Source organism: Musa acuminata, chromosome BXJ2-10 (assembly GCF_036884655.1).
Source record: "Musa acuminata AAA Group cultivar baxijiao chromosome BXJ2-10, Cavendish_Baxijiao_AAA, whole genome shotgun sequence".
Classification (NCBI taxonomy): domain Eukaryota; kingdom Viridiplantae; phylum Streptophyta; class Magnoliopsida; order Zingiberales; family Musaceae; genus Musa; species Musa acuminata.
In genome coordinates this window covers 22,696,136-22,722,078 of record NC_088347.1, presented here as the reverse complement: position 1 = coordinate 22,722,078, position 25,943 = coordinate 22,696,136, and the positions used below count along the sequence as shown (strand labels likewise).

The following is a 25,943-nucleotide window of genomic DNA, read 5'->3' as shown; positions in this document are numbered from 1 at the left end:
AAGGTTATTAGTCTCGTTCTAACGATGAGTCTCGAGTGAATTTCATCCTAAATATATTTTTTTCGAACAACCCGTATCGACCGAGAAAGACTCGTGATGATGATGATGATGATGATGATAAAAATTAGCTTATTTCTCATAATCATGATCTTCTTGTTAAAACTACTTGATTGGATCAAACTTTAAAATTCAAATAAACGAGTTAGTTCGGATCGACTTAATCATGTTAAGTTGACAATCGAAAGCTATACTAGCAAAATATTTATGTGATAAATAAATAAATAAACTACTATCAATCGTGATTGTTATTAAATTTAAATATTTAAGATGCTTTTTATTACTTCTATGAATCATTTGACCTCCTATGCTGCTCGATATATTTATAAGTCTCGATTCAAGGAGGGCAGTTGGGAAATGTCTTTGATTTTTTTTAGAAGTATTTAATAAAAATAGATAATGTTTAGTAAGCTTGATTCGATGATTTTGCTATTTAGTTTTTTTTTATACCTTTTTAGTCACAATGTGAAAAATTAATGATGAATCAGATCGAGTTTAAGTCAAGTCAGACATATAGATTCAAGAATATATAGTGTTAGAAAAAAAATAGTCATGTATTTTGAAGGAAAAAAAAACCCACTAATCAAACATCATTTACATTTCCATCTACAATTTTTAATCTACATGGAATAGTTCCCACTCAATTTTCTACCTAAATCAAACATCCATTTGAGTCCAAACTAACATGACTTTCTTCCACCATGTTCACTTGGATCAGCCTGTCAATTAGAATGTCTACGTGATCTCTATCAATCATCAACCAATGCATGATTAGAAGACGGTTCATGGAACAATGCTGATGAGGGCAATAATGGCGATGCGTCAGCTGTGCTCGGATGACGCCTCGCGCCTCGGTTGACCTGATAGTGCCTGGCCAAAATAGATCGGAACGTCGACTGAGGCACATTAACATCCTGCGCGTGCCCGGTCCTTCACACCACGCCAACACCGATGTTAGACGTTACAAGGAGTACGATCCTGCTCCCTACAAGCGGGCACATCAGGCAACGGTAACCTTCCCTATAAATACCCTTGCGTTCAGAGAAAAAAAAGGAGAAAAAACAAAGCCAAAAACCCCCTAAGACTATCAACTAACTTGATCGTTGGAGGGGTCGGATCGAGCCTCCCGACCCGACCTGTGTGCTGGGACGAAGATGGAGCGCCTCCCACCGCGTGCTCAGGCGAGGAGTTCCCTTCCGGAGGAAATGACCGTCCCGTCGCAATCGAACCACCGCAATCGGCCACCTCAACGGTCTCAAGGGTCGCTCAGGAAGATCCCCAATCATTCGGACCCGAATCCAACCGTATCGACCCCGAGGCCACAGCTTAAAGTTGTTGACACCAACAAATGCAATGTGTTTATGGATTAAACCTTGTTGGTGGCACTAATATCTATATAGCAAGTAATTGATAAATACATGAATGTAATGAACAAGTTATAATATAATATCCATGTAAAAGAAGAAACGATCTTACCATTGCCACCTCTGACTTACCTAAAAATCTATTTTATGAATAGAAAATTTTATTTTATTTTATTTTATAAATAAAAAATAATTATTTATCGGTTTGGATTAGAACGTGTTTATTATTATGACGACGGAATAACAATGAGCCACTCGATTTGGATTCGAAATATACTCGGGTTAGGTGTAATCGGATTCGGGCGAAGTACGCGGGTGCGTACCCGAGCCATTTGTCATCGCTAGTTGGACCTTCGAAGACGACCACACTGTGGGCTGTAGGAAGCTTAGTGTGGCCAGAGCGGCTACTGAAACCCACACACCGGTAAACCGACCCGCTTCACTCGGCTGCCTTCCTCCCCCAATCGCCCCCCCATCCCCTTCCCCTATAAATCGGCGAGCGTGTCTCCGCCTCTCGCTTCCCCAAATTTCCATCAACCTCCTTCTCCTCCTCCTCCACCCATATCGGCGGTCTCGATCCACTTCGAGCCCCCCCCCCCCCCTCATTCCCCTCCGCGTCGCCTGCCCAATCCTGCTTCTCCTTAACCTACCCCGACTCGCTTCGAGAATTAGGGTTTCGTTTGCGGAGGATCCTTCGCGCGGTCGCGTCCAAACCCTAGGACCGTTTCTTGATTCCTGGGATCCCGTCTTGGAGGCTCGAGCGTCCTCGCTTGGGTGCGGAAAACCCTCGCGCTGTGCTCGATCGGCCCTGTCGAGGGGTCGTTCCCGGCCTGTCAGACCCGATGGAGGCTCCCTCGGGCCTTGGCGGAGCCGTTCCCGTGCCCGCATCCCAGGCTGCCAAAAAGGAGTGGCGTGCCATCCCCGAGCACTCCTTTCGGAGCAACGGAAGCGAGGTAAGGTTTAATGGTGTGTAGCTGTGTTTCGGATCTTACTTAAGATTTTCGTCATCCGCAGGAGCAAGAGCATGTTAAATTGGGACAATCAGCTGAGAGAACGATACACGAGGTATTTTTTCGCCTAGCTTGTTGTCTGAGAAGCCAAGTTCGTAGAACAAAGAATTTTTGAGTAAGTGACAATGTGCTTCCGGATGGAGGACTAATCATTTAAGGGTAAAACTGCTGTCGAAAGGTGCAGGTGGGTACAGGGTCGCGGGTGGACTACTGTGCGATCACAATTGATGCTGATGATGCCGAGTTGAATGGTGATATATTGCAGCGGAAGCTGCAAGAAATCATGAGGCAAAGAGAAGAGCTTCAGCAAATGGAGATTGAACTACAGGCCAGGGTGATTGCCAGGTCAGAGATCTTGGAAGTGCAGAATAGTTTTGAAGTGCAGCTCAAGGAGCACATGAATATCAATGCCGATCTAAAGGTTTCTGACATGCTCAGTTTTATCGTTCACGATATTGTTAAGATTTATGCTTAATCAATGTGGATTCCTGGTGTTTCTGTTTCGTGGCTCTGGGAATGCCAACTGTTATAAGTTGCCTGTGATAATTGGTTTTTCTAATTCTAATAATGATTTTGTTGGTGGGAGTGGTTGACATTAAAATGTTACCAGCTGCTGTCATAAATTTCCTTTGCTTTCTGTAGTCAAATAAACTTGCATGGGCCCCTTCAGAATCGTGTGCAACTTGTGCTTGAATTTTCAAAGGCTAAGGTTGTGTGTCTCAGACGAGATCGCTATATCACGAGTTAAACTTTTCTTGGTCAGTAGTCAACATCAAGCTTTTGGTTGTTATGGGATTTGATGCTACATTCTACATTTATTCTCGGCTGCACGATAGAGATGTACTGTTGAAATTTGATTTCGGATGTTTTTAGCAGCTGCTTTGCGGAATGTTGTGAATTACTAATAATAGAATTTGTCTAATTTTTAACATCCAGGTAGGTTAAATATAGTTGCCTATACGTGCTCTTAGCTAAGTTGGCCTTATCTCTGTTATGCTTTGTGTTCAAAGTCTGTTGTTGTTGTTTGTGTAATGTGTTTGTCTGGTTGTGTTTACTTCACTTAGATCCAATAACTAATTCATGGAGCCTGCTTAGCTTATTATATATGCTATTACTCTTTGAACAGGAGCAACTACATGAAAGGGAACAAAGCATACTTGAGCTGGAGAGGAAACTAGAAGAGAAGGATAGGGAGCTACGAGCTATGAAAATTGACACAGAAGCGGTTTGTTTCTCATCTTCTTTGTTCCTTCTGAGTGAGAAGCTTGAGTTTTATTTTGAGGTTGTTTTTCTCTTTCGCTTTTGGCTAGGCATGGGCTAAAGAAGATCTTCTCCGAGAACAAAACAAAGAGCTAGCCACCTTCAGGTATATGACATTCCTCTTAAAAATTGATGTTGGTTCTTCATTAAATGTTGCATACTAAATGATTGTTTCGTAATTTTTTGCAAAACCAATGTTGGTTGTGCCTTCATTAAATCTTGCATTATTGGTTTCACAATTGTCTTATAAAACAAATCTTTCCCATTTATATGAATTCATTAACCAAAAAGGGCAAGTAAATTAAACTCAAATTATGATTTATATAATTAATAATGAATTAAAAAAATATAAAATATCATTACATAGAAATTCATGGTCGGTTGGATAAGTTTGGATCATTAAGATCTATTAAGTACCAAGCATTAATAAAATGGTAACAAAAACTAATGATTGATGTACAATTCATATAAACTTGAATTGATCATGATTAGATGATTTGAACTAAGAGAGAAGATGATATTGATTTGTGAATTAATTGTTCGACAATCAATTTAATTGAGTTATAGTGATGTTTAGGTCCAGTCAAATTAGATAAATTTGGCTAACTATCTCACGATGAATTACTGATATATGCCTTTCTTGATAAGCTAACATTCAGCTGCTCTTCCTTTGGTGTCTTAACTATTTGCTGTTACATTATATTATCATGCTTATGGTTTTTCACATGTTCTCTTCCATATTGACATTTTTTAATAGTAACAATTGAGTGGCTAACCTATACCTTGTGGCTCTCTTCCAATGACTACTTGTTGACATCAGGCATAGTCTAACTAAAGTTGCTCTCGACAATATTGGTCCAACAAATTTGGTAACTTTTTTATTCTGCAAGCAATTTGAACATAGCATTCACCATTGCCTTTGTTTTATAAACAACGTTGGGTGTTTACTTAGCTATTGTCTCTTAAATATGACTAGTTCCTTTTAATTAAAGTAAATTGTAGGAGAAAAATGTGGGCATCATATGGAACCTCATCTTGCTTTTTATTAAAAAATATGGTAATGGGATCTCCCTCTTCGTAAGTCATATTTTGTTGGCCTATCAAATTCAATGTATATATTTTTGAATTGAATAATCTTCTGCATGTTCAAAGTAGTCTGCTGCATGTTTGCCATGGGCTTACTGTTAACTTATGCAGAAGGGAGCTTGATAATTCGGAAGCAGAAAGAGCACAACATATGAGCCAAATTCGTGATCTCCAAGAACATATTCAAGAGAAAGAGAGTCAGATCCTTGCATTGCAGGAGGAGGTTGATGCCTCAATTCTTTTCCCTATTTTTTTAAATTTATCTTTGATGATTGAAATCTGCCTTCTATTCGGTGGAATTGAGACCTATCCTGATAAAGTGATATCTTGTGTTAACAGTTGATGACACTTTTAGCATTAGGTAATATCTACTCTCCTTTTTGCAATGGTTGTTGAAAGACCCTATTTTGTTATTGAAAGTGTCTATCGTGTGTATGCCAATTGGTAATAACCTAACACCATTTGCATTGTGGGAATCGAGTTTTGGTTAGGAATGACAGCAAGCTTTGTCAGCTTCTAAGAAGTCAGGCCACATTCTAAGTCACACGTGGATTTCCAATGGATTTTTGGATGGCCTACTTGAATAAGGGACATCTATGTCACATGTGGATCATATGGAAGACAAAAAATTTTATACAAAGTTTGCAACTCTTTAGTCATTAATCACGTTATGTGAGAATCAATATTCTTCTCTAGGCCTTCTTTCTACATAAGGAGATTTTTGTTGTCATCTTGTCACATAACAATCTTTGCATATCTGCTCATGCTTTAAGCTTGTAAACCTACTCGCAAGTAACGTTTGTTGTACCGCCTGAGTCAATATGGTACGGGCGATATTAACCGGTCCGATTGACGATTCAAGATGCGGATTATCCAAGTCCCCATTGGCATGCCCCAACGTACCATGTGTCGATACACCGGTACAGATCGATATGTACTGACCTGACAAATCTCCAAGATAGGTTTGGTACACGAATTGACAAACCCTGCTCGCAAGTGTTCATAAAATCACATACGTTTTCTTGTAAGGTGCTACTCCATGAGTTCGATATCAAGGTTTTAGAGTCATGAAAAAAGCTTACTCTGCATGAACGGGGAGATTGTGTATTAGATCCCATATTGGCAGGAGCCATAAGCACTGAACCACCCTCATTATTGCTGAGTATAGTGCTAAACAAGTTGTGATGTTAATTGTACTACCTAGATTGCAAACTACATAAGAAATTTATCTTGCTAGTCATTAGATCTTTTGTTTTTTTATTAGATTTTTTTGTTTAATTAGGTTAAAAACAATGATATGTAGATACATAAAAGTTTTGAATGGGATGATTCTAGTAAATGTTTAGGTAATGTTGTTTGGAGGTTGTCAGAAGTGGGTTTTGTTTGCAATGTCAAATTTCTATCATGTTTCCAAGGGGTTATGGTGTTCCGGGTGACAATTCTTTTAATATAGCATATTATTTTTATATATTTTGTAATTACATTTTTTCAATTCAATAGCTATTTATATTATATGACATATTATATCATATTTTGTTTTAATCATTAAATCATGATGTTTTTATCACTGTGTTGTTTTAAGTTTATTTTAATTAAAGTATGTATATCTATATTGTTTTGGTTATAAAGGAAGGAGGGTTTGAAAGCAGAAAATATCTCTAGGAATCACGATCAAATTTTGAGGGTGAGTCCTGAATGAGATTCCAGTTTATATGGATAATCTGATTCCACTCAGTAATTAGAATGAGAAAGACATTATTAGATTCCAAACGCCATGCTCATTCCCAGGATGCTTTCCATGTAACAAATGGACCCTAAGTAGGCAGGATTCAGATCTGCCACATGGACTTGAATCTGATTGCTGTATTCTAAGACACTGTAGGCTATTGTGAAAACTAGTGAATTTACTCAACACATGTATCAATATGTATGAATAAACAATAAACTTTTTGTGTTTGCGCATCTGTGGAGTGATAATTGCTTGCAGCCATTAGCCATGTTCAAAAAGTAGAATTATGAAGGCATATTCTTCTTGCTGGGATTCAGAATAAATATGATGGCTTCCAGTTTCGACAACTTGGTGCATTCTTATGAATGCTTGGGAAGTCGCAATTCAGGTGATAGTTTCCTGGTGTAGTCAGTAGCATTCATGGTAATTTATTTGGATTTTTCTATAACTTGGAGGCCCTTGAGTTAATGAACATCTATGCTCTTCTCATGATTCAATGCTTAATGGCATGTTAGGTGAATTCAAAGTACCAAGAAAAGGTGATGTTCTAATCTGTATTTAAGGGTTATAACAGATCAAGGAATTGAGCCCCGATAAGTTCTATTATATGTTGCTGATCCAACTACCTATTGATTAGGCTTTGAAGGTGGGTGGGTGATGGAATGTCATGACAACACTATGTTTGAAGTTTTATGGTAAAAATGCTAGAACTTGTTAGTGTCAACTTAAGAAGATTATTCCCAGTTGCTGAAATTGATGTATCATGTGACTGGAGGCATTTTGTTACAAGAGAATGCCAAACACGTATATAAATGTCCAAGCTACTGTGAACACAGTATCAGACAATTGCTGAATTTGCTAACCGAACAGCAGAACAAATGTTCTACAAAGAGCATCACAAAGTCACTTGTACAGTGTTTTTCTTGAATTTTTTGATTGTTTCAATTATTTTTGGAAACGTTTTGTGCTAATTTTTCAGTGAATTAGTTTTAATATTTGCTAATAAGTAGGCATTCTCTGTTTGGTGGTTTTGTTTTATGATTTTGCATTTCTGTAGTGTTTGTCTGATTGTTCATCTTCCTTTTTAAAATAGAGTATATCCTTTGGTTTCATTAATTTATAAAAGAAGAAATATTTAAACAAATTCTTCTTTCAGCATAGAGTTGCACGAGAAACTATTCTTTTCAAGGATGAACAGTTAAGGGAGGCACAAGCTTGGGTTGCACGGGTTCAAGAAATGGATGCTTTGCAGTCCTCCACTAACCAGTCGTTGCAAGCTGAACTAAGAGAACGCACAGAGCAGTTTAACCAATATTGGATTGGTTTTCAAAGGCAGGTTAGATGGCAAATGCTTTGTTTCACTGTTAGTCTCTTTTGATTTGTTTATTACAATGTACATATCGATTGCTTGTTTATTGCAGTAAATTTGTGATTGGTTATTATGTTTAGCTTTGATTGTTGGCATCTTTCTCTTTCTGTTATTTGTTGTTTGATGCCTTTTGCTAGTTTGTTGAAATGGAGCGTCATCATCTGCAAGCCATACAGCAGCTTCAGCTGGAATTGGCTGAGGCAAGGAAAAAGAATGGAAATTATGAAGATGGTTCACAAATTACTCATGAAAACTCAACCGATTCATCTTCGTATAATGGAAATCAGATTAATGTGATAGATGGTGGCAAATCAAATGGTCACTTGGGATTTGCATCTAATGGAAGTGTAGATGGGACTTCATCTCATGTTTTATCTTCCAGTTCATCTTCTAAGGTAAGGTGAAGTATTAAAGATTTTAAAATTTTCCTTTTATACTGTGGTCAATTGTCAACAATCTCTCATGATATGCAAAGTGACTAACCAATGTTTCTTTTATTCATTGGGATCTGAAAAGGTTAAAAAAAAAGTACCATGATGTTGAGTTCTCACACTATTTTGCTTCATATCTAGTCAGGCTGAGAGGGGGAGGGCAAATCCATATATCCAGTGACCTATGTTTTCAAAATTTATTTCTTGCATGGAAATATAACGATGATATGCCATAAGATCCCAACTATTTGGGCCGGTTGCATGAATGTTCCTGCCGTGAGCCATGTTAACATTAACACCACTGGCCACAGAGTTATTAGTTCTTTTTTAATGTTTCTAGTGAGGAAACCTTGGCTCTCACACCCTTATTCCTAACTGACCTTATTTACTTCTTGCTTGTAGATGCATAAGCACCTTGGAAAATCATTTTCATGTGGGTTTATAAGACATGCTCTATTGCTATATTATCTTGTAGCTAGAATTAGAAGATTTTAGTATTTCACTAACTCAAAGTCCCGAAATTTTATCATTCTAAATTTCTAGTCTTTTGGACAACTTAGGCATGATCCATATATGAAACTTTGAGAGCGGGTGATTGAACAAAGACTGACATACAAAGTGAGTATTTCCAGAAATTAATTTGATTTTATACCTTAAAAGATCCACCATAGACCTATCTTTTTATTGAGACAATCAGTGAGAAACATCTAGGGAAGAATAAAGGTTTGCATATGCATTTTTTTGACTAAGGAAAGTTTGTGGTAGGTTAGAAGGATAGCATTGTAGGTGTACGTCTAAAGTTTTGCTTTGAGTCCTTATGTTTTCATTTTGGTAAAATGATTAACTTACTGTATTCAGGATAAACCTTTCTGGTATATGTTGTTGATATTATTATGCATTGATGATAGTTTAGTTGAGATTGATTTTGAACTTGAGCCATGGAGACAAATGTTAGAAACTACGTGTTTTAAGTTTAGAAAAACTACTACCAAAATACATCAAGTCTAACTTCAGCTTAGAAAAATATTGAAAGCATAGCTAAGGTAGATGAACAAGAGGTTTCCAGAAGTATGTGAATCTAACTCAAATTGGTATCATAGATTAATGAAGATGTTAAGGAGTCAAAGTGGGATGTTTAAAAAAGAGAAATAATAAAGAGTTTTGTGTAATATCTTTATGCCCTTTTAGGTTGGAAGGGGCATTTGTAAGGCTAGCATGTTTAATGTATATAACAATCAGTGATTGCAAAAGGCGCTCGGGCGAGGCGAGGCGAGGCCCGAGCGCCTCGCTAATGTCCCAGGTGGCGCGCTTCAATCAGGCGCCGCCTGGGCGCTCGCCCGAGCCCAGGCGCTGGGCGCTTCGGGCGAGCGCCTGGGTAAACCGAACCAGAATTTTAGGTCTGGTTCGGTCCTGGTTCGGTTGTTAGTTGGTTCAATCGAACCAACTAAACCGATATAACCCCAACCCTAACCTGCTGCCGCTGCTCGCCGCTGTCGCTGCTCGCGCCTCCCGCGAGCCTTCCCGTTGCTCGTGCCTCCCGCGAGCCCTCTCGCTGCTCGCGCCTCCTGCGAGCCCTCCTGCTGCTCGCGCCTCCCGCGAGCCCTCTCGCTGCTCGCGTCTCCTGCGAACCCTCCCGCGAGCCTTCCCGCTGCTCGCGCCTCCCTCGAGCCCTCCCGCTGCTCACGCCTCCCGCGAGCCCTCTCGCCTCCTGCGAGCCCTCCCGCGAGCCTTCCCGCTGCTCGCGCCTCCCTCGAGGCCTCCCGCTCCTCGCGCCTTCCGCTCCCTTTCCCTTTCCCGCTGCCGCTACCGCCGCTGCTGCTGCCGCCACTGCTGTCGCCGCTCGCCGCCGCTGCTGCCGCCGCTCGCCGCTGCTTCCTCGTTTCTCCGTCAGCAGATTTATACTGTTAATGTGATTATATTTATTAATTATATTATATATTTTTATATTTTTATTTAAAATTTTAAATAATTATATTTATTAATTATATTTTATATTTTTATATTTTAGCGCCTCGTTTCGCTCGGGCGAGCGCCTAGCGCCTCGGGCGTTTTTGGACCTTGGCGCCTTTTGGCGCCTAGCGCTTTTTAAATCACTGATAACAATTAGGAAACATGTGCAAAAATATTTGTTCAATTGTGAATGTTGATATGGATGTGTAGGGTTACAAAATAAAGGAAGAATGCTTTACATTTGCAATAATTAAGTATACCTCTAATAGAAGATTAAAATGGGTTAAAACCATTTAAGGCAATACTAACATCTCTAAATGAGGCATATATATGCCCTAGGTAGATGAGGTAAATATATTAGGATTAGTGGTGTTATTTGAGGTAGAGGGAGTTGTAGAAATAAGAAAACAAAAATTAGATGCTTTGAACTTGTGATATTGCCCTGTTCAGAGTTCAATGGTGGAAGATCCCAGTTTAAAAAGGACTGCACCATGTGTAAGGATCCTGGAAAAGATTAAAATCTTGATCCCATATCAAGATTGGTCATCTGTTGTACCTGTGTGGTACTGGGTATAGTTTGGTACCAACTCTGGGTCTAACAATTCCATCTAAACCCTGTATTTGGTTTTTGTCTCAATAATGAATCAAAATATGTTCTTGAGACCTATTATGAACCCTATTGTAAACCTTGTTTCTTTTTTTCTCTTTATGGATAAAATCTCATGTGATATTATGTATAATCAGAATAAACATTACAAGATTTCTTTTCTTGTCAGATTGAACATGCCCCCAGTGTTCCTGTTGTGCCATCGTCCATACTTGGAATGAATGCCTTCATTCCTCCTGGCCCAGTGGCTGCATTACATCCTTATGTAATGAATCCATTAGGTGTTCCACAAGCTGTAGCTTCCAGCAATTCACCTATTCCACAATCTCACATAGATCATTTTCAATCAGTGCCTGTGGTTCTAACTCAACAACATTTGCAAAATCAACAGGTATGGGTACCAGAGTATTTCAAAGGCTTTTTTTGGTTGATTGTATAATACAACTACCAGTATTAATCTCTAGATATCTCCTTTAGGCCCTTTCAGATATCTCACAGATACCTGAAAGCAAGCATCCACCATCACAGACAGAGCAGGAATTTTTAAGATCAGATACCCATTATAGCTTTGATATGCCTGGTGAAATGCAGATGGTTCATCTAGACAATCTTAACAGCCATAGAGACCAGCAACAGATGTCTGGACATTCAGGCTTTGACTCTAGTGATGAAGTCCAGGTTATCAATATAAACTGTATTTCTAGATCTTAATTATTACTCTGAGGTCTTATGTTAAATGTTGTACTAACTTTGATGCTAGGTGCTCCAATCAAATGTGAAACAGCACCCAGTTATCCAAGAATCACAAGGGACCTCAGATGCACCTTCTCACTTGGACTCTGCAAGAGGGTTCGTGCCACCAGAAAAGAAGAATGCAACCAAGGTTTGTTTCCTTTTAAGCCGCCTTATGATGTTACAGATTGATGCAGGAAGCTGGCAAGTTTATGTCTTAGTGAACATTGATATCCTTGTTAGAAAAGGTAATGAATCAGTCTACAAGTGTGAAGATAGTTTTATGTAGTATTATTGCTTCATTGCTTGTGCAGGCCGAGGACATTGTGGCTGCAGGGAAACAATCACAAGAGCAGGTGCCGAGAACTGGACAACAACAACCTACATCTAACATAATGTTATCCGCTAGTAAAAACTCTGTCAGTTCAAATGAATCTACCGCCTTGGCTGCCCCAATTTCAAGTACTTTGATGTCTAGTAAACCACCAGTGGATCCCAATCTCTTAGATGAAAGATCACTTTTGGCTTGCATTGTGCGTGCAGTGCCTGCTGGATCAGATGGAAGAATCAGAATCAGTACGACGGTAAGTCTAACTATGTAGACACCAGACTGCGTAGCCAGTTTGTCGATCACTATATGAAGTCCTCTCTTTTTCTTACTAAGCTTGTGTGCTACATGTGTTTTAGCTACCAAATAGGCTTGGCAAAATGCTTGCGCCCCTTCATTGGCATGACTATAAGAAGCATTATGGAAAGCTTGATGATTTTGTTACTCGTCATCCTGAAGTAGGTCCTTACATTTGAATTGTCTTGATAATTTGAACTCTTAATTTTAATTAAAGTTTTTTTTTTGTGAATCCAGTTATTTGTTATTGAAGGTGACTTTATCCACCTTCGAGAAGGAGCCCAGCAAATTATATCTGCAACTGCAGCTGTTGCTAAAGTTGCTGCTGCTACTGCATCTTCTGCTCCTTACACATCGTTGTTGCCATCAGTTGCTGTCACCCCAGTTTCTCAAGTCAATCGCCAAAAAAAGGTACAATCAATTGAATCAAAAACTGCAAACACTATGCCCTATGCAGATGGTGCTGCTGTGATTAATGCTGGAGAGACTAGTGACAAACGCACCCAGATTTTGATGAGACAGGATGAACAACCAAATGGTGTCAGATTAAATATTATTCAGGGGCTATCGGATGTAACAGTTTCAAGTAAATCAAAGAATATCCAAGAAGCTAATGGTTCACAATCGGAAATCAAGTCTGGTCACTCATCTCTGTACTTCAAGGTTGGAAACACAGCAAACCTTGATAGAACAGGTTTGTCTCCTCCTCAAAACAAAGGACTGACTAATGGAAGACATAGTTTTGGAGGAAAGCAGCTGGGGAGGTACTATTAGTTTTGCCTCATACATATGTTTGAGAGATTATATATATATATATATATATATATATATATATATATATATATATATATATAATCTTAGTCTGGGTAAATTTAATTACTGGCTATTGGTTTTCCTTCAGGTCTTCTGGGGCTGGCTTAATTTCAAGGAGATAGTAAGTGCATGTTTACTGAAATCATGATCTTTTGGTTCAATAAAGTGCTCTTGATGTCTACAATTAAAAAGTTCTTTTGAAGTCACTTTTGATGTCTGATGTATCTTTTCATTTCAGACCAAAAAATTGAACCAGTTGGTGGTATTATGATTTAGAAATTTTTACATGCATGTCTATTTAGTTAATTTCATATTGTTCTGGTGGTGCTAAATATATCATGTATGCCTGATGATAATTCCAACACACTTGATTTGTTGGATGTCAGGAGCCACTGATTGAATGGAAATTGCTGCCAAATGGAAGTTTGAAGATAATTTACTCAGGATAAAGCTCTGTGTCATCTTTTTGTAAGAATTTTCTATTAAATCGTAGCCTTGGGCTTTTCCTTCACGTGGAAATTTTTTCTCTGCCAATGTGTACTTGGATTCATGTTACAAATTGGAAACAAAAAAGGAAACAATATTTCTTTGCACTGTGCAATATCTAACGCATCTACTTGTGAGTTTCAAGCGTTACTCTGCTCCTGGTTCAGATTTTCCAGATTTTGAACTTCTCCATGGTTGAAAAGTTACTACACTTATTTAATGATTTTGTGACAGCACATGCAATATTGAGAAATGAGGAACTGTGTCTTCATGCTCATTATATACTAAATTTATTTAGTTATCATTAATCATGAGGTTAAATCCTGTTATGCTCGCAATGTTCATACATTAGTAAGTACCGAAGCAGGCTGAAGGCCGAAGGATTAGGCTACCGAAATGAACTCTCATCAGCTTCCGTGTGATGCAGGACTGAAATGTGTCAGCTCTTGGTGTTGAGAAGAGACGAGAGCTCTTGCTGGGAGATTGGCTATCTACTGATCCTTAGAGATCCGTAGTTACTGAAATGTGTCGATGGACTTGTTAGGCTGTGGATTTATGATGGCCCCTTGCTCTTTTTGTAGTATAAAGCTGTGAGTCTCTTCAGTATTAACAATTCACGTCTCTCAGGCGAAATCAATAAAAAGAGGCTATCGCAAGACGCGGGTGTGGCGACTAAGGTGTTCTGCTTATATTTTATCTGCACACTATTGCGTGTGAAATATGTTTAATTTACTTATAAATGATGCCTATTTTATGTTCCTTCGTTTGACGTTGTAACTTCGTGTTGTAATAATTTCTTAGGTATCGCATTTCCCAGATGTCAACCTCGAAAAGGACAATGCACTTTGTTTCTAGATCAAGAGTCGAATGATTCAAATCTTACATAATTATTTTTACGATGAATTAGAAAAATTGGAACCGCGTGTCTCTTAATTATTTGTGCTAATTTGGATAATAATTCAAGAGAAAAGAATTTTATAATGATATTTTGTACTAATTTATATAGGATCGGTTCCTTTCCCTTTATTTATTTATGATCGGTTGCAATCATATCACTACCACTTGTCTTCGACACGTGTACTAAAAGAGAGAAGTACTTCACTCTCTCTCCTTTTTTTTTCCTTTATTTATTTAGGATCGGCTACGATCATATCACCACTGCTCGTGTCCTAAGACATGTACTAAAAGAGAAAAGTTAGTTGGTTCCAAGTCCAAACAAAACAACCCACTTCTCCTCTCAGATGAAGAAAGGGATCGCGAGCGAGCAACCGCGATGGGGTTTCTCCTCCGGGTGAGGTTGGCGTCCTTCGTCGCCGGCGCCGCCACGGCTTCCGTCGCCGGTTTCTATCTCCTCTCCACGGACTACTTGCTCGCCCACGATGCCGTCTCCCGACAGGTCGCCTCTCCGTGCCCTCCTCTTCATTTCTTTGGTTCGCTCTTTTTGGATGTTTGTTTACGATGAGTTGATGGGTTGGTTGAAGATACTGTTATGTTGTAACTTATCTGCATCTCCCATTACTCGTTGAAACAAATCGCAAGCAAGACTGGCCATTCCGAAAGCTTTGGAGAACTTGATAGGGTAGGGAAATTGGTTTGCTTGGCTTTTGATTCGTGCGGTTAGTTTTTAGTTGTGTGTGAGTCGATCGTCCGAAGGGAAGAACCTATTATATTTGAGATGCGAAACATTGTTATTTGGAAGTGTCAATTTTATGATTTGTATGAAAGGAAGAATGTGAGTTTATTGCTTTTGTCCATATTATGATTTAGAGAGGGTTATATGGGTGGGTGCAAGTGGGGATTGTTCTTGAGATAAATCCTCATGGAATTTGTTTCCTAAGATCCTTCTTCTCTTATGCTAAACTGTGCTTCATTGATCTTCAATAATTGAGCAACCCTACTCTGATACTCCATGTTGATTGTGATTCACGTTCCTGTTCTTATGCCAAAAGGAATTTTCATGATTGTCTTTATTTTTCTGGTTCCTCAAGACAATTATTCACTGAAGCAAATACAAGGAACTCTATCCAAGTCATGGTTCATGGTTAATCCTCTGCACTGGGCCGTCTGTCATCTATCTTCTACATGATATATCTATATTTGACTTCCTTTCTCTTGTGCTTTTTCTAAAGACAAGTTCGAGACAAAAGGTGTGCATCTCCTCTTGTTTCTTCCTTTTCTGCTTGCTTTTCTGGGGTTTGTTCTGTTATACTCTTTATTTGATTGTGGGCACTATGTTGCATGCACAGTGTTCTATAGTAAAGTAGATGGGAGGACTTATTTTCTTAAAATAAAGTTTTTCTTTTAAGATATATATATATATATATATATATATATATGTATATATATATATATGTATATATATATGTATATATATATATATATATATATATATATATATATATATATATATATATATATATATGTATATATATACATTATGTTAGCAAGTGACTTGATTGGGCACAGCAGAATGTTTCCATTCATCAGATTTAAGAAGTGTCTCGTCTGTTAGATTTGCACAACAATGTCGGTATTCTCATTATAGTAGATGATGAATTTTAAAAGAAACTAGAAGGAAAGTTTTCTGACTACAGTCCATCTGATCGAGCATGACTGGTGGTTACTAGAACTAGGGTTTTAGAGTTGGGTGCTCAAAAACATAAAAAGTTTAGATTAGGGAAGTTGTCAATTCCAGAGATTTTGAAATTATGCAATGCTTTGAACCAATTAATTGGATTACTAGTAAGAAATAAATAAAGGAAAAGAGAGAGAGAGACAGTACTTCGCTCTTTTAGTACACGTGTCGAGGACAAGTGGTAGTGATATGATTGCAACTGATCACAAATAAATAAAATTATGCAATGCTTTGAACCAATTAATCTGCAAAGTTGTAATGATAATTGCATTATGCACTTCAATCACAAACAGGTCGCAAGATTTGGAAAAGGCTGGAGGAAACCTGTATGAGACTTCAAATCAGCAGTTGATGTTGCTGCACAAAGTAGTGTTATAATTGTCGAAGCTTAAAGACACAGAATAGTAGTTACCAACAACAACAACAATTGAGCAGTTACCAACAAATAACAAATGCCCATGGGGTAGTACATAAAACTCCATATGAGGGGTTAACAATCACAGACTTTGGCGATTGTTATGGTGTCAAATAGCCAGAATAGACTCAGAAAGTAAGCGGTCTCGACAAGTACAACACTGTGATATTAATATGTTTTGTATGTCAGATGTTAGAGATAAAACTTAAAACCATGAACTATGTGAACTGATGGCTACAAAGAAGCAAAACCCCTAAGCAGATTTAGCATGCATAGCATCGTAAGATAACCACCGAATCAGTAAGGGCGGTAGCGGCGTCCACGGTTTCCATCGCTGCCCCTACTTCCGCTTTCGCTAGAACCACCACTGCGATCACCCCTCCGAGGCGGCGGAGGTGGCGAGGGCTGTGCACCAGGCTGTTGCCTGAACAATTCCAACAGGAAGAAAGTATTACGAATGAATGAAAGGAATCAAGTCGGATTAGTCATTTTACATGGGCAAAAGCCAGATGATGCTCACAAAACATAACCAAGGCGGCCATCAGGTAGCATCATTGGCACCATTCTCATCCCTGGTGGCATCGGTCCTCTGCCATATATCATTGGCTGCAGAAACATTTTTCATTTTTTTTTTAGCAGTTAAAGTAGAAACATATTGTGATTAATCGTGGTAGAAAGCAAAGGGACAGTAATAACTACTCATCCCATTTAGTGAGTGCAATAAGAGAAACCAACCTGACCAAACCCTGCAGCACCGTACCCTCCACCATAAGCCCCATATGGATCTCCTGAATAACCATAAGGTGGATACGAAGGCAAATTTGGGATGAGGCCAGGTTTTGCAGCATGCTCAGGCTTCTTGTCTGCCTGAGGCTTGGCAAGGGAGACCTCCAAAACATGCCCTTGGATTTAACATGTGCCAAAAAGAAAAGGTTATGCAAAATGAGACTGCATTATCCAGATCAAATAAAGCTAAAAAAAAATAATCCCTACAACTTTAGTCTAAATTCAAAACAATTATATAGCAGGCAAAACAGGCACAGGACGGTTCTCAAGGTATGCATTGACATTAAAAGTCTAGCCCTCCTTCTCAGAAACATACCTAATGAAAGTAGCAATTTATCAAAAGTAAATAAACATAAGATTCCTGATCTAAGATATGATAAATTGTAATAAAGGAAAACAGCTTAAGACAACATGGAATTTGCAGTTTCATAACAATGTCATAATATCCAACCACTTAGGGAGTTCATGAAATTTGACATAGCTCTGCATTGGCTGCACTGTTTCATTGATATTACCAAATATTTGAGACACCTGAAGACAATAATAAAAAAACATTTACCATCAATCTCAAATTTTTCAGTTGCTTTAACTGCTTTTAGTGCACTGGACCTATCTGCAAAATGAACGAAACCAAAGTCCCGCTTTCCCTGCCCAGCTTTAGCTGGGGGCAGAACAACCTTTGTGACCTCTCCATTGAGTTCAAAAAGTTCCTTTAGTCTTTCCGAAGAGACATTCTCTGGCAAATTTTTCACATAAATTGCCTTTACCTGTAAAATCAAAAAATCATGAACATAATGCAACAGGGAACTCACAGGTTCTACTAGTATAATGACAAAGTAACAGCAACACAGCATTATATATGGCTTGGATTCTTTAACATTTAGAACTAAGCAAAAAAATAATATTCATAAAAAAATGAAGCATGAAGAAAATGCTAATTTCAAGATGGTATATTGATCGTATTTATTGTTAAAAAAAATACAGTACATTGATCCAGTTCGGAACAAATCATTTCATAGATCTTACATGACATATGACCAAACATAAGTTCCACTATTTACAGACATAATTATAAACTAAAATTAATACTCAAGTTCTGTGCCTGACTGAGAACAAACAATTGAAATCCGGTTAGTCCATCAATCCTAAGATCTGAAGAATGTTGCACTACCTGATACATTTACTCAAACATGTATAAACCAACCAGAGAACAGATCCACATGCATCTATATTAATAAGATTGAACAGGGCTAGTTACGGAAAAGCAACTGGAAATGGCGAAGTTATCAATGCAACAACAGATCAAATTGGGATTCGTCCATTAAAACCTCTAATTTTTTATTTAGACTAGTGAACCATTAATTTATCCAACAATAAAAAAAACATGACAGGCTACAATCAAAATATAAAAAAGGTAAAAGAAAGGATAATATGAGCATTTGAGGAGCAAGAGAATGCCAACATCAATGAAGAGGTAAAAGTTGGATTCACCATCATCATTCCAACTGTAATTACGGTGCCACTGCAACCAAGTGGTTAGAAGTTTCATCAATTTGCATACAAGTAAAGAGAGAGAGAGAGAGAGAGAGAGAGAGAGAGAGAGAGAGAAGGAAAGAGGAAGGTGAGCAGTTTCTGCCCTATTTTTGTTTTGAAGGGATAGGAGCCAATGGATATTTGCAAATATCATCTGTCAAATAAGGCCAACACAAGAATAGGAAAGCTAGGTAGTGACAACTGGCAACCACATATCAAAAAGCAACCATTCCTTTCATTGCTCCCACATATTTGATGCAAAATTGGATGAAACCGTTGGTCTCTAAATTTTGACATGCAAAGAACACCTGTAGAAAGTTTATTTCCATCTTTAAACCTTACCAAAACAAAACTGCCATACCATTTGGCTAAAAATTGTGAAAAAGCATTTTGAGGCTTAAGAAATCCTCCTAGGTCACATCTTCTATAGCTAGCTGGATCTTGACTTGGTTGACTTGGACAGTGGTATAAATAAGATCTGATATAGAAACTCTGAAGTTTAGACCACTAACCAATGATCATTTTCTATCAAAAGTACATGGATAACTAATTGACGGGCATCAGGAAAACCATGCACCAGAGATCATTAGGCACTAGCAAGATACAACCACCAAAACACCTATAATTGGTAATTGCTGATCATCAACAGAGTTTTTAGTGGTAGTTTCAGTGCTAGTGCACAACTAGCAGTTAACAGAACATTACATTATGACTTGTAATAATATGCAGTCTGCAAACAAAGACTGATGATAGCTGATGGACCAAATGTGAATATCAATCTAACTCACGATGACCTACTGTCCAAGATATTGTTTGGAATAGATCTAAAAATGTTCCCCAATATACTTCAACTTAAGTTGTCCTTAGCAATTAGCAAGAAGCACATCACATCATAAATGATAATCCAACTCTTTCTATCGACCATGAGACTAACTGCATCATAATCCCCCACTCAGGGGTCTAACATGCTCATTAGGACCAAGGTTTTTAATTTCGAATAATACCGTATGTATCGAGCGATACGTACCGGTCCGCCAGTAGACCGGTATGCTGACCACTTGCTACCGAGCGGTACCGTTGATTGGGACTGTTTCCACCTTGTTACCACCCACCATTGGGTGGTATTAGCCAAGGGAGAAGAAGAGGAGAACCTAGAGATCCGACGCCGCTGTCCCTCCTCGTCCGAGGGGACGAGGCCTCGGCGTCGTTGAGGCGGCGTTTCTTCGCCCCACGCAGGCAGAAGAAACGAGGCAGCGACATCACCTCGTCGCCCTTTTTTGCGTGGGGAGAAGGAAACAATTTCTTCTCCACACCTTCTCTCTGTGCGGGCAAAGGCAGAAAAAAAGGGTTTTGGCACCCTTTTTTGGCGTGTGGGGGTTTCTTCTTCCCACACGCAAAAAAGGGTGACAGCCTTGTCGCCCCCCCTTTTTTTTTTCTAACATATAATAACATATATATATATATATATATATATATATATATATATATACGAAACTCTGATTCAGTACGAAATTTCAATCCTTAATTAGGACAATTGCAACACCACAATAGACCATACTAGGAATAGACCATACTAGGAGATGATGATTCTAGTAGGTGTAATGAATTTTAGTACCTTGCTGCTAATAACTTAGGCTACATTGAATTACCCATATTGGCTGAGGGCCAATCCATACATCTTTAGTGTTGGTAACCAACCAGATCAGGACCCTTATTGATAATGGGCTGGTGAACTTTAGTCAATAGATAAGCCAATAATCATCATCAACTAGCAAAAAACAAACCAACTAACTTATTGACAAATTGTTGGAAGGCAACACAAAGCACCAACAGGAATTTCTGGCCAGTTATAGGACAACTGCAACTGCAGGTCAAATACACTTTGGATGACTTTATTCCTCAACAAACCAAAATCACTAAATCTATAATTTTCTGTAGATGCTCACTCACATGCTTCAGCTCAAAACAGGTTAAAGCTCCAGACCACTGATTTAGTTAAGTATGACTTCAAATCCTTTTTTTTTAGGAACTAAACATATTCTTAACGCACAGAAGACCCACATCTAGGTTATGAGAGATTAATGTGCAAAACTGAAAAGGCAAGGGATCAGATTCAACAACAATCAGAAACTAATATGCAAAAAACCTGAAATAAATACAAAATTAAAATCCACAGATCTATAATATCCTCAGAGACCATAATCACATAATGCATTCTTGTATAATAAAAGGAATAAGGATAAGAAATAATTTAATATAAATGGGTAAGTTAATTCGTGTATATGATGAGACCAAAGTCAAGAAAGCATGAAGTCAAACAATAGTCAGTCACATGCATTCATAATCACCTCGACTCTAATTTGAATATATCTAATTCTAACCAGACCAGCCTAGTCCCAACCTAATGTAGCCCAGTCCCAACAAAATAATATACATTTAGTCCAAATCCTTTCTAAATCTGAACTTCTAGTCTCGTGTATTCTAGTTATCTCTGAGCATAGTGTTTAGAGGAGGAAATCTATTCAATATTCACACAAAATGACGAAATAATCAAGATATGATATCCTAGTTTTAGTAGAATAAGCCGCCAAGTTCAATTAATGTCATGGAAGGTAGAAACATAATGGTCTTAAGATAGTTTTTCTAATTACTTGGAATTTAGTTAATTGTCAGCATTTCTCCTTGAACAGTGAGTTTTGAAGATGTGTGTGAAGCAGAAGGTCCATGGTCCTCAACCCTAGTGATTGACTACTGTTACTATTCTTAACCTAAACATCCTTAAGGTATCATAAACTCCAAGGTTTGCATCATAGAAAGCCATATCTGAGGCCATTTAGGTGCTTTGTAAAAGGCTCCAAACAGTTAAGCTCTGTTAATTAAATATATACACAACCTGTTGCAGATATCAGTAGGTCAAATGTGTTCCAATCATACAGAAGTCATTGTAAGACTTCATGGGCATTTTTTATGCTGTCTTATAGACAATCGCACCAACTAAATTTTATATCCCACTGACTGACCATTTGCAGTCACTGCAATCTTTCATGGCCAATTTCTTCTGGATTATCCAATGCCAAGTTTCTTCACTTGCATGCAAAAATAACATATGTTGCAAAGTTTATCACCATCTTTGACGACTACTGGATCATGATAGCTCAAATCAGAAACAAGAGAATGAAGGGTGTTGAGATTCCATGACTTAAAAGGCTGAAGAGAGAGAGAGAGAGAGAGAGAGAGAGAGAGAGAGAGAGTAGCAATAATTTCGTAACTAGACTTCATCCAGCACAATAAGAAGAAAGATAAAAATAGAAGGAACAAATAAGGATTACTGGACTTTCTTGTGTTATGATTTGCAATGCAAACTGAACCCACACAAACTGACAAGGATCCCTATTACCATCTCAATCGAAACCATAGTTAATCCAATCTGGTGAAAGCTCCACAATAACAATTCCTAAGTGAGGACCAAAGATAATTGTGAAAGCTCCACAACTGATGGTCATTTCACTAATACCATAGAAACATGAAAAATAGTCCATGAGATATACCCAATTCCATGGTTCAGTAACCTTTACCCTAAAGCCACCAATGCATGAGCCATCATCCCATAGTAAGGAAAAGAAGAAAAAAGTCCTCTACAAACAAAAAATAATAATAAAAGAAGCATAATGCAGGGCTCATTATCCCACTGTTCATGGAAATTAAAAAAAAGCACTCAAAAATACATCAACCACAAAATGACTATATAACCACCCCAACTGCCAAAAACCCAGACCATACAACAAATTTTCAGTAAGTGATGGCTTCTTCTGACACCATACAATTCCTTTAGTGACAAAAACTAACATCCCAGACCAAAAAGTACCTTAGATGTTAAACCACAATATTAAACATTCCTGACCACAATTATTTTTTACACAATAGTTTCCTATCCTATAGTATCATTAGTAATATATTCATATCAAATTCAATCAAGGGAGTATAGCACGCAGCTTCTTTAGGCTTCCTTACATAGTTATTTATAGAATTTGTATACTGATGTTATGTTTAAATCAATACTGGGATAAAATGAGGCAATTTGACTGCAGATATTGCTTAAAAGATCATAAGCATAATGATGATCTTTTGACTTTGGTTTGATGCAATACCTCAAATGGATAACAAATGTAGGCAGACAAAAGACATATGACCTTAGAAAACAATTCCATACATGGAATGCATAAAATCCTAATTCAAATATCCAGGTAATGGATAACAAATTTTAGGATGAATGGAAATAATTTCAAAAGACTATACTTCCAACATGTACAACATGATATAAAATTTACGAGAAATAGAAAAACATTGCAAGCAACACTAATCACATCCAATGAAATTAGAACAGTGGTTAACAGTGAATAAAAATAGTAGGTTGTATTACTATATGCTCCTGGTGCAAATTTCATCAGTTTGCTAATAGGAAACATGCAAATTCAGCCACCTTAACATCACCATAAGCAAGTCTCTTTTATGATTGGTAAATTACCAAGCTCAGATGCATAAAACATAACATCTCTAATGTACTGAGCAAGTTCATAACAAATGTTTAAAGGTGATTGTAGACTAAAAAGGGACGCAACAAGCACTCTCCCACTTTAAAAGTCACTTCACCTGAGCAGCAGCAGAGGAATCTGCAGAGTTTTTTGGGTCAGCCCAGCTGACAGTTGGATTGGTTCCATCAATCTTAAAGTTTGAATTCGTCATTTTCTGCCTTGCATATTCAGCACAGGCATGGTTATAGTACTCAACAAACAAGAAACCACGATTACGTGCCGGGTTCTGTGGATCCTGCAAAAAATATTGGAAGAAGAAAAGAGGGATAAATGGGGAGCTCCAATGGAGTGTCTGATCATTTAATTTTGTGTGATAAATCGTACCTTGAACATTTCAATATGTTCAACTCCTGGACCACTATCCTCGAGGATCTTCCTCAGCTCATCTTCTGCCAAGCTCTTGGGCACATTTCCAATAAATAACCTATGCTTAGCTTGTGACAAGGAACATCTTAGTTTTCTTCCCTGAAACAGCAAGATAAAAAGTTCATTCGTATAATTTAATACAGCAAGAGAATGACTCCCGGGAAACCAAAACACATGTTACCTTGAACTCTCTCTCATGGATCCCCTCAATGGCCTTCTGAGCTGCATCACTGTTTGTGAACATTATGAAAGCAAAACCCTTGCTTTCTTTTGTATCCTTGTCCTTCATCACCCGTACCTAATACCCATCACAAGCAATTACACATCAATCCAATCGAAAAGAATGCATCACATAACCAGCAAGAAGTACCATTCTCACCTCATAGATATCGCCAAAGGGTTCAGCAAGCTCTCTAAGGTCCTCCTCGGAGGCATCACGTGGCAGCCCACCAATGAAGACCTCCGATCCGTGAGGAGGAAGAGCGAGCAATTTGGCCCGCTTCCTGCTGTCTTCGTCATCTTCAGCCTCGACCTGCTTCTCTACTTCTTCTTCTTGTACCCCTCCTCCTTCCACAGCTTCAGGCGCATCATCATTAACCCCTTCTAAGGTCGGAACTTTCTCACTCCTCCCATCACCAGCGCCATCCTCATCATTGTCATCATCAGCACCGTAGCTTCGCTCCTCCTCATCTTCCTCGCCAAACTCTTCTCTGGCCTTCTGGTACCCGTTGTCCTCCTCCTCCTCCACGGGGTCCTCGTCGTCCATCATGTCCTCCTCCTCCTCCTCCTCCTCGATGTCGTTATCTCCGTCGAGGTCGACCTGCTCCTCCGGCTCCACCAACTGCTGGCGCTCCGCCATGCCTCACCGATCTGCGCTCCACCCAAGTTCACATTTTTCACACGGCGGCACCAAGATCACAGTAAGATCCTAACAATCCCATCAAAACCGACCAAAAATAGAGAAATAACCTGACAAAGAATCAAAGTACCGTCTAATTGGCGAAGAATTCCAAAACCCTAGCGATCCCGAGTGGGAGGGGGGCGGACCCTAAGGGGCAAAACAACAACAGGAGAAAAGAGCAGAGAGAATAATAGCAACGGACTCCACATGAATCGATCCATGCGAGAGAGAGAGAATACGAATAGAGTGAAGAGAAGAAACGGAAGGCGATCGAGCTTACTGCTTCGTTTGGTAATATTTTTTGGATTTGGTTTTGGTTCGGCGTTGGATCGCTCTCCTTGCGCTGCAACGAGAGAGCGGCTTTGCTGCTTTATACCAGGGGCTCCGTCTCAGAAGCCAACATCCGTGGACGTCTGATCAGGATCCAACGGTGGGCAAAAGAAACCGCTATCCGTGCCCTGCGTCGCTGCTCCGGTGCCTCACGCGCATCGTAAACCGACCACTAGCGGCGAGCCACGGTGCAGTCAAGAACTCACAAATTTCTGCACTAATGACGTGGCACAGTATGGCTGGTCGGATCTTTGAGTATGTGTTTTGGGTTCCATGCCGCGGGCATTTGGTGGGTCTTTGGGAGGATACTGGTTATCGCTCCGCCAAATGGGATCGATTTTTCACCTTTTCTTTCCCTTGGATGTTTTTACAAAACTATCATTGGACACAATCTATTGGCCCCACAAACTTTAATGTAACATCAACATCACAGAGTTATCGACCACTGATTTACGAACTGTAGTTAACTACCACTGATCATAGGTACCAAAAGCTAATTCGAGATTAAAAATTTACATTTTTAAATACCTAAAATACGTATATTATTCTCTTATTGTTACACTTATCGTTTCTTTTTTCTCTTCTCGTTAATCGTACAATTCTCAAATTTTGCCTTTTCTCTTTCCATTCCATCATGAACTTAGATATGGGTAGCAAGATCTTTTAGATTGCATCATATGTCGAATTATATCCACATTTGAAGTTTTTGGAGTTGTAGGTGTTGACCACATTAGATAACAAAACTCGCAAATGAGCTAGAAAATCTGGAGAGAATTAATGTTAATTGAAATTTCAATAGCATAATACTAATAATCGATTAATGGATTTATTTATAATATCATATCTATAACTTTTTTTTTGCATAT

General features: G+C 38.6%; 2 protein-coding genes across 12 annotated transcripts; one reads left to right on the top strand and one right to left on the bottom strand.

Moving 5' to 3' along the window:
- Positions 1–1,881: 1,881 nt before the first annotated feature.
- Positions 1,882–14,335, top strand: LOC104000469 (uncharacterized). 8 transcript variants are annotated; one of them, XR_010491712.1, is made up of 18 exons: positions 1,886–2,374; positions 2,436–2,486; positions 2,610–2,852; positions 3,558–3,656; positions 3,742–3,797; positions 4,889–5,000; positions 7,663–7,842; positions 8,013–8,270; positions 11,033–11,254; positions 11,341–11,541; positions 11,624–11,746; positions 11,910–12,179; positions 12,283–12,381; positions 12,458–12,984; positions 13,122–13,154; positions 13,420–13,501; positions 13,947–14,033; positions 14,166–14,335. XR_010491712.1 is itself a non-coding variant. In XM_065128225.1 (16 exons), coding segments are annotated over exons 1-16 (2,472 nt in total). In that variant the 5' UTR covers positions 1,882–2,263; the 3' UTR covers positions 13,421–13,634. The 8 variants fall into 8 exon arrangements, 5 of the variants coding, with proteins under 5 accessions (XP_064984297.1, XP_018675393.2, XP_009420806.2 ...); XR_010491713.1 differs by lacking the exon at positions 13,420–13,501; XR_010491711.1 differs by having other exon boundaries at positions 13,947–14,335.
- Positions 14,336–16,589: 2,254 nt separating this feature from the next.
- On the bottom strand, positions 16,590–25,137 carry LOC135624520 (heterogeneous nuclear ribonucleoprotein Q-like). 4 transcript variants are annotated; one of them, XM_065128220.1, is made up of 10 exons: positions 25,028–25,119; positions 24,836–24,894; positions 24,226–24,716; positions 24,028–24,144; positions 23,805–23,945; positions 23,539–23,715; positions 17,915–18,122; positions 17,305–17,471; positions 17,090–17,175; positions 16,590–16,993 (listed from the first exon to the last, which is right to left on the bottom strand). In XM_065128220.1, exons 3-10 carry the CDS (start codon positions 24,703–24,705, stop codon positions 16,867–16,869), a joined length of 1,503 nt encoding a protein of 500 aa, XP_064984292.1. In that variant the 5' UTR covers positions 24,706–24,716; positions 24,836–24,894; positions 25,028–25,119; the 3' UTR covers positions 16,590–16,866. The 4 variants fall into 4 exon arrangements, with proteins under 4 accessions (XP_064984292.1, XP_064984294.1, XP_064984295.1 ...); XM_065128222.1 differs by having other exon boundaries at positions 24,816–24,894; positions 25,028–25,100; XM_065128223.1 differs by lacking the exon at positions 24,836–24,894 and having other exon boundaries at positions 25,028–25,137.
- Positions 25,138–25,943: the final 806 nt, after the last annotated feature.